The 14221-nt window shown below is 38.2% G+C and overlaps 1 protein-coding gene across 8 annotated transcripts in view; it reads right to left on the reverse strand.

Moving 5' to 3' along the window:
* The window catches only part of TACC2 (transforming acidic coiled-coil containing protein 2), a 151713-nt gene that overhangs the window by 47512 nt on the left and 89980 nt on the right, over positions 1-14221 (reverse strand). For 7 of the 8 annotated variants that reach the window (XR_014895874.1, XM_085305251.1, XM_085305247.1 and 4 more), the window contains one exon: positions 890-1047. Coding sequence is in view for 7 of the 8 variants with exons in the window: in XM_085305251.1 (XP_085161377.1) it covers positions 890-1047 (158 nt within the window). In the remaining variant the exon portion in view is untranslated. The remainder of the gene's footprint in view (positions 1-889; positions 1048-14221) is intronic. The other variant, XM_085305249.1, reaches the window with a different exon arrangement.

A 14221-nucleotide genomic window follows, 5' to 3' on the forward strand; every position in this document is an offset into this window, starting at 1 on the left:
GGAGCCCTGGACCAGGTTGCCCAGAGAGGTTGTGGAGTCTCCTTCTCTGGAGATCTTCAAGGCCTGCCTGGATGCAACCCTGTCTAACACGCTCTAGGTGMCYCTGCTGGAGGAGGGAGGTTGGACTAGATGATCTCCAGAGGTCCCTTCCAACCTTACTAATCCTATGATTCTCTATGATTCTATGATGAGGAATTTCATCTTAAACTGTAGAGTTGTCATCTGACAACTTAAAGTTATTTTAGGCTCCTTGCTAACATAGCAATTTCTACTCTGCCATATTACATTACTCAATTTGGAGAGCAAACAGTACTTTTTTTTAAATGCAATATTCCCTTTTCAAGGGTTACTYTGTCAGTATGTTCCAATTTTTATATATGTGTATGATACACACATTCACACACAGTTCTGTGTTACTCCTATATCATATCATGGAGCTAATAATAATATTTCTGTTGACCCTCTAAGAGACTTTTGTTCAYCTTCTATTTCGGATTTCAGTACCTTTGAAAATAATATTTTATTAATTGTCACTGTTAATGATGCTAACCAAAGTATCCATATCTCATACCTCCTTCCTCTAGTCATCTGACTCTGTAAAGCTCCTAAAATACTGGGASAAGGGAATCAAGTTCTATTAATCAAGAAATAAAAAAAGTTTTTCTAGTTTTCTGTTATTATTTCTCAAGTATCATGCACTGATTCCCCAATGCTTTACTCCAGAAGGAGTCAAGGGTTTTCCTCTGTGCATGGATAATGCCCAGCACCCCGAAACTAATCTTCTAGGAAACATTTTATTAGCATCCATTCYTTGTCTGTGCTAACACAGATACCTCCCTTTAGCTCAATCTTCTTCAGTAGCCAGTCCCACTCCTTATGTGCTCATTACCTGTGTCTTCCGAGGGCAGCTGGGGTCTTATTTCTTGTTCTGCTACATCTGCAACAACAGCTGCTGCTGCTTCGGGAGGTGGTTGTGGAGGTGAAGGTGGAGCCTTTACTGGTGTAGTGGACTCTGGGGTCTCAAATGCTTCTTCAGAGTCAGAGCTCCTGAATAAAATCAAACAGAACAGAGAGAGAGAGAGAGAAAGAGATTCCTTAACAGTCTTGACTAGTGAACAGAATGTATATTCACATTTGCAGAGAACAAGTCATACTTGTAAATGCAGGCTTTCTGAACTGACGGCATAAACCTCAGCCATCAGGCTAGCTCTGTATTTTCCAAAGGCAACTCAAAAGGAGATTTACGTCACAGTATGAGTGGAATATCATGGTCTTCTTCACAGAAATGCTTATGTCACTTAAGATTTTTGTGTTACAAAAGTGGACAAGTACCTGGACATAAATCCATCCCACAGAGCCTGGTTTCTAGTATAAAGGAGGCTCAGTCATGAAGACTGCAACACTAGAATGTCTGTATTACTTTCTGAAAGTTTGTTTCATGCAAGTGTACAAACTTCTCAAGAGGATTTCATAGCTTCATCATTTCATAGTTTCAAAGAAAGACTCTAAAACAGCATCAAAATTCTGTGTGTACTCCTACAGGTAAGAAAGCAAACACTGAGACAATTGAGGTGCAGCAAACTTTTGTCTACCCCATTACCTTGGAAATACTATATTTGATTTTAGCAGAATTTTTCCATAGCCCTTTAGGAACAGTAAGTACATGAGTTTGTCACACAAGGTCAGACAACACCGAAAAATACACGGAGTCCTGGTATTGTTAATAAACCATTTCCACCCCTGCACGCTTATGCAGGCACAAAAGAACAAAAGGAACATAATAGGTTGGGTTCAAGCACAGAAAGGAAACAACAGTACACAAAATGGAACCTTGAAATGCAAGTTTGAGAGAAAGCAACTGTAGAAAACAATGAGTAACCTAAACATTAAATGAAAATCTGCATTGCACTAGGACATACAATTTGCTCTTCAGAAGCACCACTTTAGGAAACTGTCCTTCTAGATCTGAAAGCTACAGATTTTATTTGCTCTTAAACCAAACTGAGACTAAATTTTAATTTAAAAAATATTTTTGAAGCTTTTTTTGCTAGCAAAGAGTGCAGTAACAGTGGTGTATTCTTAAATATTTAGCAATAATTTCTGCTGGTCAGAAGTAGATTTTTACCCCTGGTCTGCAGTAAAACAAATTGAATGACATGTCAGTCTCCTGAAGGACAGGACTGACTTGCCAGTTTCCAGCGACTCTTTGCAGGGCTGTCTTCTCCTCCACTTCTCACAGCTGCCCACATCCAGCATGCCCACTGCATGAGGGACAGAAGTTGCCATGAAGTGAAAAGCTATTTCATCCCCAGCAGCATTCTAGAAGCCATACTGATACAGCACACTGAAAACTCCTCTCACCTTGCTCAAGCTAAAAAAAAATACCTTTGAGCTGCCAGATTCTGTTTGGTTTCTGAAGCTCATAGCTATTTTAGGCAGTTCCACATCAGAAGTACAAGTATAGGATTTGCATTCTATTCCATTTCCCTAAATTTATCACAGCATGAAGCCTTACATGCACTATAAAAGAAAAGACATTTATGTTGTTCCTGACAGCTTGAGGGACAAAGTGGACCCTGTTCTCCCTTGGTGTCTCTCAAGGAGGGCTCTAGTGTCCTCACTCACTGTCATGGTGCACGCCACAGCCTGGAATTGACCTCCGCCTCCACTGTCATTTGATCACCTACACATGTACAAAGTAAGGAGATTGTACAAAGTGAAGTAGCTAATATCTTTGGCTGCTTTTATTTATTTATTTATTTTTGAGAATTCTTTTAGCAAACTTCTGTCGCCATCTAAGTAACTGCTCAAAAATACTGCGTCTGGCTATCAATTGCATCTATTGCTGCAACTTCGTGTCACTGCTTAAACCATATTCACTGACCAAGCTACAGAACAGAACAGATTAATTGGGAAAGGTAGGGTGTGGCATTTTAAATTATAACCCTTCAAAGATTCACCACCCATTAAGTTCAAAACATTTTAATCTTAGGAATAGCTACAAAAAGCTTTTGCAAATAAAGTYACACTAAATTATACAGCAGAATGTTTTCTTCTCCTTTGACAGAGCTGATTCAAGAAACTTAAATTGAAGAATCCCAGAAATTTAAATTGAAGAATATCACAGTTTGATGTTCTTCTAGTATAGAGAATAGTTTCTTGTGTAATAAAAATAAATCTAAAAAGTTACTACCTTAAAATAAGAAAGTAAAGACAATGCAAATCTCTCTGGATTTTATGTGACTTATGCTATACATGATTAACACTTTACACTCTTCATTTCTAACACAAATAAAACAGTAAGAGTTATATATGTTCAGACCCTTTTTTCCTAACTGTCTCTATAGCAGGTATATCAAGTARTTAAAGACATACATAATATAATAGAAAATGAAAAAAAAATCTTTATTTTCACGTGTAAAATGTACATCTGTAACTGTTTTGTAAAAACTGGCTTAATGGCACAGTTCTGTGCTCTGCTTTATTTTAATGATATCGAGACTACCTATGTTTATCTGCCTTTTAAATGAGCTATCTTAATTTACTTGGTCTCCTCYTTGTTCGAGGTGGACATAGCATTACTTCAAATTCTTCCTTTGTCTGAAGAAAAGATCTGTTCTTTTTTGTTTATTGTGTGAATATGAACTTCTGTTCTGGGCACTTCCTGAGCCTGTGAACAGACAGCTCTAGTGCCTAACCTTCAGCACATAACTTTGTTTTCCTATAGTTTAAGGAWCACAAAAAGATTCTGATGCACTACTGCTAATTTTCACCTACAAACTCCCACAAGCAGCAGTATAACCAGTAAGAATTGTCTGTCTGTAATGAAATGCTGCTGAGTTTGTTATGAGGTGCACAAATATCAGCAAAATAAGATACTCAACAWGGGAAAACAAAGGGATGCTTAATACCAGAAAAAAAGTCACAGCCAAAGTGCGCACGGGAGAGAGCAAAAAGCCTGGAAGCACGTACTAGGACCATGCTCCAAGATATATGTTACATATACTGGAAACCTGATTCCCTGTCTGGAGTCAAGTCAGTTTGCCTAAGTGGAAATATGCATGCTCTCTTTTGCATACGGCAGTTCTAAGACTACAGTCTTCCTTTCAGACTGTAACAAAAGACTGTACCAGAACAGGATTTCCTGTGAAACAGAAATTGCGTATTTCAGCCAGTTCTATTCATAATGTCTTTTCTCTCAGGAACACAAGGAATATGCAGAAAAAGTAACACTGTTCTAAAGTTCAYGACACAAAACAGATTGCCAAACGGAGATAAGCTGTGAGGATCAGCACCAATTCAAAGTAGCACTGCCATGCGAGAAGCAGTTGCTGCAAATGCCACTGTGGGCTGACTCTTTCCAAGGAAGAGCTCTTATCTCATCCAGAGTACTATTCAGAAGCCTGAAGCTCCAGTTGGGGATGAAGTAGGGTGAGGTGGGAAACATGGGTTTATGAGATGGAAAACTCTTGCCAGCCCTGCTTTGTACAGTTGTCGGGGAAAGGCACACAAGCGCAGAGGCTAATGTTGCAGGACTAGTTTGTAAGCAATGAAGTAAATGCTACATGGGATGGAGCATACATTCATGCGTTCTTCTAGCCAACTTGGGAAATTAGTGCGAGCTTGCCATGATAACATTTCATGCATATCTGTCYATCTGAATCCTTTAGGTTTTGTACATAATGGACAAAAATGTAAATAGTTACGGATGGTAGAAGTTACAATATGATTAGATGATAGTAATTGAGTACAAAATGTCTAGAGATATTCTTCCAGTCCATCTCTCTTATCTTGCTTTTCTAAAGATGGTCAGTAAACAGCAAATACAACACATATAAACTTTCTGCATGAYGCAGAGCAGCAAGAAATGCAAGAATTATACTCGATCAATAAAACCCTGGCAACACTGTATCAGCTTGTGAAGAGGGAGTGCTCCCACTCTTACCCGGAAACTTTGGGGTCTTGCCTGGCCTATTATACAACTCTCACGAGAGAATAATGACGAGAGAGTGAAGACACCTTTGGCCCTGTGGAAATCCAGGCTTATAAGATATATTACCTTTTTTCCAGTAACCCACAGATGCTTGTAATTTTAGGTCCTCCCTTACTTCCRAAAGAAAAATAGCTTCCTTGTAACTGCAGCTGGAAAGCACTCAGTAAAAAAGAATAAGATTTCTTCACTCTACTGCCTCTGTTTTCCCTATTCAAGCATTAGGGTTACTAAATTGAGGTAATCCCTGTTGTCACTTGGACACTAATTTCAGTAAAAAAAATAATTTGCAACAGAGCTGTTAAAATGTCTTCAGCCATATGAGGAACCCTGTAATTTGTCTCAAGTTTTTCAAATATTTACATTACAGCAGTATAAGCAGTGTAAGTGTACTTTCAGGTTTGATTTAGCAGGAATAGGAGAAAAGAATGTCTGATATTTAAAACAAACAAGGGATGTATAAGCACAGCTTTTACAAAAGGGCTCAGGTCAGGAGTACCATCTCCTACTGATGAATCTAGTGGAGAAGATTTGGAACTGGTATGTTCAGAGAGCTCTACTAGCTTTTGTAGAGATAATTCCCTTAAAATCAACTCTATACTGACTTTTTCTTTACCATATAACCTCCTTCAGGAAAAAAATCCGTATCTAACTGTTTTATGGTGCACTGAACTATTGGTATGTACTTTGTACTGTCTGGAGAGGAATAGTTGTGTGGTATTTTGGAATTCTGAAGCCAGTAGTTGGATTCCCTTCATCTTYTAAGGGCGCTCTGCGGTGGAAGTGGTGAAGGTGGGACGGAGTCATTTAACAGTTGCTTTCTACCAGCTGAGGACTGCAGAACTACAAGCAACAATATCAGGACCAGCTTCACAGTGCTCTGTTCCACCAGAGCTAAGCAGAACAGCCTCTGGTTATCTATATTTAAATTATTATATCATATATAATCTCATTTTCTATATTTAAATTATCATCATCTCATATATGTTCATCCAAACTTTACTCTTCACTCAGGACAAAATGAGACAATTTGTCTTATTAAAGCACATGGCCCAGGTTGATTGAAGTCTCTCATATAGAACGTAAAGACTGTCAGTCAAACCTGCATTACTGACGCCCACGCAGCACTCCACAAAACTGGTCCTGTTGATTAAACACTGTTCTCTAATCACATGCACGACTTCTGGAAACTTGCAGAGAAAGTGATTGTTTCAGAGATAAGTTATTTCTCATATTCTCATGTCTTTCCTCCACGATGCTAAGCTATTTGATCAATTTCATTAGCACTAACTTCCACAGATTTTTCTTGACATGTAGTTGCTGTCCTAAATACGTGAGGGGGGAGGGAGAGAGAGAGAGAGAGAGAGAGAGAGAAAGGGATATTTCGTGCTTTTACTTCACCTCACTTTTGCATCTGCAAGTTGGCGTGTGGCCAGAGTTGCAGTTAGGGCCCATGCAAGACCATAGTGTTATCTGCAGATTTGTTCCCTTGGGCCTTAGTAATCAAATGACAAATAAAAGTGCACAAAGCACATGCTTCTGTTAACAAATGTACATTATCTTGAGAATCCCACAATGCTTGATTCCGTGTTGAGATTTCTGCACACTAAGCACACTAGTAGTATTCCTAGATGAACAGGGAATCCAGAAGCCTTACAGTGGAAGGACCTAATGGGTAAATTTGCTGATTCACGAACACTATCTGTGGCAACATCTAAAAGCAGTGCACAGATTCAATTAGATATAGCCCTCTAAAGTATCTGTTATGTTAAAAACTAAGGTATACATTTCATGTCATTATTTATTGAATAATTTATCATACACCAGAGAGGAATCTAAATCAGCAAGAAAAAAAGCGATTCCTTACAATGTTCGATATAGTATTGAAGATGAATTTTGCTTTTCATGTCTGTAATCCCACTGGGAGATGAGCTGGAAATAAAAAAGAGGAATGAGTTCTGTACTCTCACTTCCATCGATCATTTTCGGATATGATCCTCATAAAACTTGCATGAATAATTCATCTGGTCTCCTGATGAAATCAGGACCAAGGATGAGGGACTAGCTCTGCACTTCCGAGGTCCGTTTGCATGGTGCTTAAACGGGCACAGGCATTACACTGATGAGAGCCATACAGACTGACAGATTTGAAAAAACACACAGTAACTTTAAGCTTCAGGGTTTCTAAAGCCACAGAGGCCAAGGCATTCACAGATGCACATTAATTTCAGTCAAAATTCTTCCACTGTGAACAGCCTGACAGAGCTTTTTCAAATGCTGGTCAAAATTCTGTTTCTATTTTTCATAGTACAATTGATTTTTCCATATAGATCTTAAACAAACAAATAAACAAAAAACTATCACCACCACCAAGAAACCAAAAATACTCAACAACATGGAAACTGCATGTTTGAGTGACGGATCTCTCCAGAGTGAAGATCAATCATACTCTCCACTCCATCACCAAACTGCTGCCTGGTCTTGATCAATTCACTTCTATTTTTGCATCCACCTCAAGTTTACCTTATCTAATGAGAATCTCTTAATGTCATGAACAGCTAATATGCAGGGTCCAGAGAAAAACAAAAACCTAAACTGCTGTAGTGGTATGTATTACATTTGGGTTTTTACTCTTCTATTTCTACAAAACACAATAATAGATGATCTCTTATAATTCATCTTGTGGCATCATTCACGTTGCAGTTACACAACTCTGAAATACAGAGGTTTTTTGKTTTTTTTTTTAAACAGATTCTTACAAATACAGCTCTGCATCAAAATTCAAAATCACCAAGAGAGCCCAAATTGTAATTCATTTCCTGAAGATTAAGTCACCAAATTAGGCAAGCAGCCATTAGCTGTTCCTCCCTCTCCTCCAAGCCTCCTCACTAGGGTAAGAAAATTCTATAGCTGAAACAAAACGTTATTTTCTCCCTAACATCAGGTTAGGGTAATATCAAAGATGTTTTAACTTCTTTATATTAATATTTTTGTACAGTATTTGCCCACTCAGTGACTTCAAGCTAACATGACATTCCTCAGCTAGCCTCTTATAATATTATGATCGCCATTGTTTGCCTACATATTTTAAATATCCAACAATACTAAACAATTAACAATTTCAATATTAAATTTATTCAGCAAGATGTAGAAAACATGATGGGTACAATGACAGATCACCTAGCTATTTTATGTATTAGATATTAATCTTTGGTATCTGAATTAATCTATCAAGCCTAGTATTGAAGGATTTCTTACATGCATTGTATGAAAAAAGCAACACAGATGAATACAACAAATAGAGCTAGGCATAATCCTCATGCAAGCAATACTTCCCTTCTCTCTAATAAAATGCACCATTAAAATGATAAAACTTCTCAAAACAATTTAATAGTATAGATGGTTCTGAAAACTTCTTGCAGAAGAGCAAAGTCATTAACCTTATCCAAGCCTATCAAAGGGCCTATCAGGGACCATTTAAAACCATCTGCCTTATTCCCTTCTCCTTCTCCCTATGGGGAATGTTCTCAGTGCTGGACTTCATATTGAGTCAAGAGATGGGGGAGGTTCAAATATGTCACTTACCTGTCACTGGACTCTATTTACAAGACAGTTCCCTTAGGGACACATTTCTGACCATTAACTATTAATAGCCTTCTCTCACGCTGTTGTAAGGTTATTAAGTGACATCACCATCTATCCTATGATTAAATAAATTCACAACAAGCCTATACTGTGAAGAGAAAAACTGCAAAACCAGTCACAAGAAGATGCTAAGGAAGAAACAGTCAGATCATCAATCTTGTTTCAGTTCAAATCCTGCTCACAGCGGTGTAATTCTGTCGTCTCTTCATCATTATTACTGATTTGCCCATACAAGATGAGAATCAGTGATTCATGCAAATAAAATAATGTTTGGTATCCAGAAGGTAGCCATAGAAAATCTAAAGCGTATTTTTCTCTGATGGATTCGGAGGGTCTGCTCCAGTAAAATGCAAAATGCCCTAGACTATAACAGAAATAAATGGGAATTCACAGCTTTCTACAGTTGAATCTATATTAAGCAAGTATATCATCTCTGGGGGAATTCTTTCATCTGCTGCATGACATGCATCACAGAGGTACAGAATGTATGTGCATATGTACCAGAAAAAGCCCTTCAGCCTTGGGCGACCTGCCTTCCAAACCTGGTGGTCCATTTTATAATTTCTGCCTTGCAAGAATAGAACAATATTTTTCCCTCATTACAAGATTATTCCAGTTTAGACCATAATGCCGAGGGATCTTCCTAGTCTCACTTCGTAACACTCATAATTGCTGCCCTGTAGATTTCCCCTTATATTTATTTTAAAACTGGATGTAGCTTGGTGAAAAAATAGGTACAACTTCAGCTTCTTGAATCAGGTTAATTTAAAATAACTTTATAGAAGACATCCTCCACCTGGGATGAAGACAATTTCCTAGGTATCCTCATTCTTTATCTTACCATCTTTTTGATATATTAAAACTCCAACACAAATAATATTGTAGAACAGCAAAACAGCTAGCAATATAAAAAGCTTTTGTTCTTTTTACTCTTTTTATAAAAAAGATACATCATAATCAAAGTTGGGAAGTTTAGATGGAAATTTTGTTTTGCCATCGTGGGTTTTTGCAAAGCAAAACTAGTATTCCCTAAAATCAGCAGCATTTTCTTCCTCAACAGAGGTATTTTACCCAACATAAGAACTAGATAAATGTAATGCAACCATTTTATGGCTTGAGCTACAAAGCAACACAAAAGTATACTTTGCAGTTTTCACTTAAAAATACAGTTTTTATCAAATAAATCCCATTCCACTGAAATGTCAGAGACCTACTTTAGGGCAATGCAATTATACAAGAATCCATATTAATGCAGATGTGTGCAGAGAGCAGGGCAGGCACTACTCTCCAGAGAGGGGTTTCAAGATTATTTCAGCATAAATATTCCTACAAGTCCTAGGGAAAACACAGCTCCACAGAAAAACAATCAATATTACATCGAAGGTGATGCTTCCCAGCCCATAAATGATGGGTCATGAAAAGCACAAGGTTTAGTTTTAAGGGCACAAGGGAGGAGGATTATGCTCAGAAGCAGGCAGAGTCGTTTTCCTGCTTTGTGCAGCTTTCCGCTTCTCCTGGCCGTGAGCCCAATAGCGAAATGCCCTGGGTTGCCCCAGTGCAAGTCAGATAGTTCAGCTGGACTGTTATACAAGTGTAAATTTGATATGAATGAGCAAGTATGGCTCAATTACATACTAGTGCCGGTGTAACTTTACTGAGGTGTTTCACTGCTCTTCTGATAGCCTGGAATGTGCAACTTGTACAACTTAGTGTCTGAACTGAGRTGCAAGACTGGATTTTCTGTTTCACTCAGGTGAGATAACAAATAAAATGCCTTGTCTTATATTTTCAAGTTGTTTTGTAGGACTTTAGTAATGGAAAACACACTGTGTGTTATCCAAACCACACAGCTCAGTTTTCAAGAACAGATTACAAAAGAAAACCTACAAATTCCTTAAACATTAAATACAACTATAAAAGGGGTAATTTTTTCTCACAAGATGCTTACTTTTTCAGAATAGGATTAAAACTGCAGTAGAGGAGAACTAAGAAGGCAGAGTCAACTTAAAAATAACACTAATTTGTTTTTTAACCTATAACATTACAAGCAATCTCCTCATCATAACTGAGATGAGGAGAAAGAATTATTTTTCTAGCTTTTTCTGCTTGTTTATTCAGCGATTCTGAGAGCATTTTGTGCAGAAGCCAAATTCACATTCCCCCCAACAAAAGCCATTTCCTGCTCTCACACAGCAACAAGAAAGAAATATCTCAAGCTGTGGGAAGCCACATCTGAAGAAAAAAATTTTGAAGGGTGTAGCACTGCATACTTACAGCAGCTCTTCAAACTATTTAACTCATTTTTCTAACTGATTAGCACCAAGTTCTCCCTATTGCACTAAATCACATTAAAATTTTCCTTTTTAACACTTTTTTTCTGAGATCTGATAGGATTTGTTTTTCAATACTACTGATACAAAGGAATGATAAAATTAACCTCCATTCTTTTTGATGAGTCTGCTTTTCCTTTTACTGGCTTCAGTCWGAATAATAAAAATATCTATGTTACAGAAAAAGGACTCAGAACTGAAGGATCTGTATGTTTTCAATCTCTGTGCTGTTTTCAGGAAGATGATTTATCCTCAAAGTATTAAGAGGAAAATATCCTTTAAGGACACTTATCTTTAGACTTCACCACAACAAATGTACTAATATGAAACTAAATAACCAGAGGCTGCTAAATATGCAAGTAAACAGATCTCTTAAAAGACAAGAAGAAACAGTCAACATACAGGATACCCCAATATCCAAGCCAGAAGATACTTGCCWCAAAAATACTTGCAATCATTTAACACATAATAATCCCAAGTCAGTGTTGCACTTTGGTCTGTGGTTCACAATAGTGTTAGGTTAGGGATAGATATTTGAATCAGTAGTTGATGTTTAAGTATTTCTTACTCATGACAGATAGCCTTCCTTTACCTTTAGTACCAAGCTCTGAAGTTTTAATTCAGGAAGCAATAGCTTGCTAACCGTACCCTTAGAAAGGAAGCCTGTGATCACAGCTATAGAGCATCATGCACAGGCCTCAAGCGAAAATAATCAATAATTCATTTGGAGCCAGAGCCATACATTTGCAATTGCTTTGCTTATTGGAATTACCTTTGGAACTAGCTTTCCACAGCCACATAGATCATAAGCAGGACCAGAAGACCTAACAGCAACTGTGAAGCACAAAGATACAGGACACATGTAACCACTGGAGGAACCAGCTGATTCCAAGAGGCCTGGAGATTCACAAAAATAGTGACATGTGAAAAATGGGGCCGTTTTCCCTTTGCTGTTGTTCCTTCCACAAAGGAGATAAGGGCTAAGTGGAGGGTGTGCAGAGGGGTCCATTTAACAAAATAGGAGAGGGGGGAGGGTTCCTCTACGCCAATCTGCTCCCTRTTCTGCCTGTTCTGCCCCCGCAGAGCTCTCCAAAGCTGTGCAGAACTTTGCACAGATCTTCACTAACCTTTAGTCCTTTACTTCAAAATGCGAAACAGCTGCACACATATAAACACAGCCAGGAAGCAAGAGGAGCAAAGGACAGAAACAGGCTGAACCTCTTAACAGGGAGGGGATAAAATAAAAAACTTCACCAGGCACCAGCTTTCCTTAATTACTTCCTCTCCAGACTTGGAGGTTGGGTGACATAGTGCTGACAGTCTGGCCCTGTGTAGCTCTCAGAGATCTCTCACCGACTTCAGCAGAGCCACAGTGTTACCTCTGCTGTTCTAGGCTGCTTCAACACGGTGGAACTGTCCCTTGCAGCAAGTGCTGTGAGAAAGCCCTGCTGGGAGAGGTTCCTGCAACACAGTGCAGCAGCACGCTGGAAAAGCCATCAACGGTTTACAGTGGCAGCTCACTAGCTGGCACCCTAGATGTACTTCCCACCAACACATTTAAGGTAAAAAACAGCAGCTCCAAACTTTTTCTTCCAGAGCTCCAGATTTTGAAGACGACAGTACTGCAGTTAAACACAAATTCAAATTCCTCAGTCACTTCGCCTCCTCCTATAGAAATCAAATCTTGTTCCCATTACAGCACTAGATTCATTTTTCAATGAGAGTAGAACACTTAACGAGAACAATAAAACACAGGTTTCTATGCTGAAGCAAATCGAAATTCAAAAGCAGGAGATTCTATGATTCTAACTACTACTGGATTTCAAATAGAATCTGATCTACATTTAACCAGAGATATAGGCTTTTGTTTAGAAAAGCCTTATCCCATAATTTGAGCATAATTCTAACGTTGGGATCCCAACCTTAGAAAATGGTTCTTCTTAAACAAAAGAAACTTGAAATGAAAAGCCTCATTTCCTCAGAACCAATGGTCAATTCTTTCTCTCAAAGGCAAGACAGTGGGGAASCAACAACAAAAAGCCTCTACTCAGAAAAACTATTACCCTGAAGTCTATCTCAGATATCTACACTTACCCATACCAAAGCTAAGCTTCTAGACAGTCCAMATTGCAAACACCACTTGGGTTTCTAGAGCTAAGGAGAGATTTTTCTATCTCACTATCATCATGAAAGAGCTTTCTGCCTTAAAAACACCTATGAAATGTAACAGACTGTGGTCTGCCATACCGCTTTCTTCCTTGGAATTCTTTCCATAATAAAAGGTCCATTTTTATTTACTTCTTACAGTAAATAGAGGAACCCATTTTTTTTTCTAAGACACTCCAAGCTCCCCCTAAAAAAAATGCTATTGGCATTGAAATTCTAGCTGCAGTCAAGTATCGCCTTTTGCCACTGAAAAGTGCTTAACTGAACTGCAGAAGAGTTTTGTTACATAGCTAAATCCGTACAAATTATCAGAAACGACTAAGAACATGACATGTAAGATATTAGTAAATACAAATGCTCTCTATTAGCATAAGGTCTCAAAACAAAGSAAATGTTTTTGTAATAGAACTATTTTCCCATATACTATAATCATGTTCAAAAAATGTTTAAATCACCTAGATCACTAGCTCTTGAAATGCACAGTATTGAAAGCATCTTTGATTTAAATTTAACAAGCAGGTACTTTGACAGCTGGGTCAAGCAAAGCAAAAAGCAAAAGCTGGAAGCGACAGCTGCAATGCAAGTGCCGGAATGCCTTTTCATTCATATTCTTACTACCTCACATCACTTAGCATTTTCCAATTTGCCTGTATGTCATAATACATAATAGACGACCGCAGCCCCATTATGCATGGCATAGGGCAAGTACAGAGCGGAGCAGTACAGAGAGCTTTTAAAATATACACATATTTGCCAGATGTGTGGCATGCCTTGCTAACAGGAGGGTGAGTGATTCTGGGGTCTTTTTATTTTGTTCTCAAACCTATGCGTGACCTGTCTAGTTCCAGTGACACATGTAGTGGTTGACGTAATACCCTTTCATATCAAAGGAAGTACTGCTATTGACTTCAGAGATTCTTTATGTTCAAAAAAAGGAGGCTGGTATAAAAGACGGACAACAAAAGAATTTGCCTGTTACTGCTGGTCTGTTTTCTTTTAAGAAACCACCCCCACATTTTCCAGTAATTCACCCTACTTAGTAGAAAGATCTGGAAGATAAAGTCTGTTCTGCTTATTGATAGGGACAGTT

The sequence above is a fragment of the Rhea americana genome, unplaced genomic scaffold (genome assembly GCF_003343005.1).
Source record: "Rhea americana isolate MKP2758 unplaced genomic scaffold, rheAme1 scaffold_218, whole genome shotgun sequence".
NCBI lineage: Eukaryota > Metazoa > Chordata > Aves > Rheiformes > Rheidae > Rhea > Rhea americana.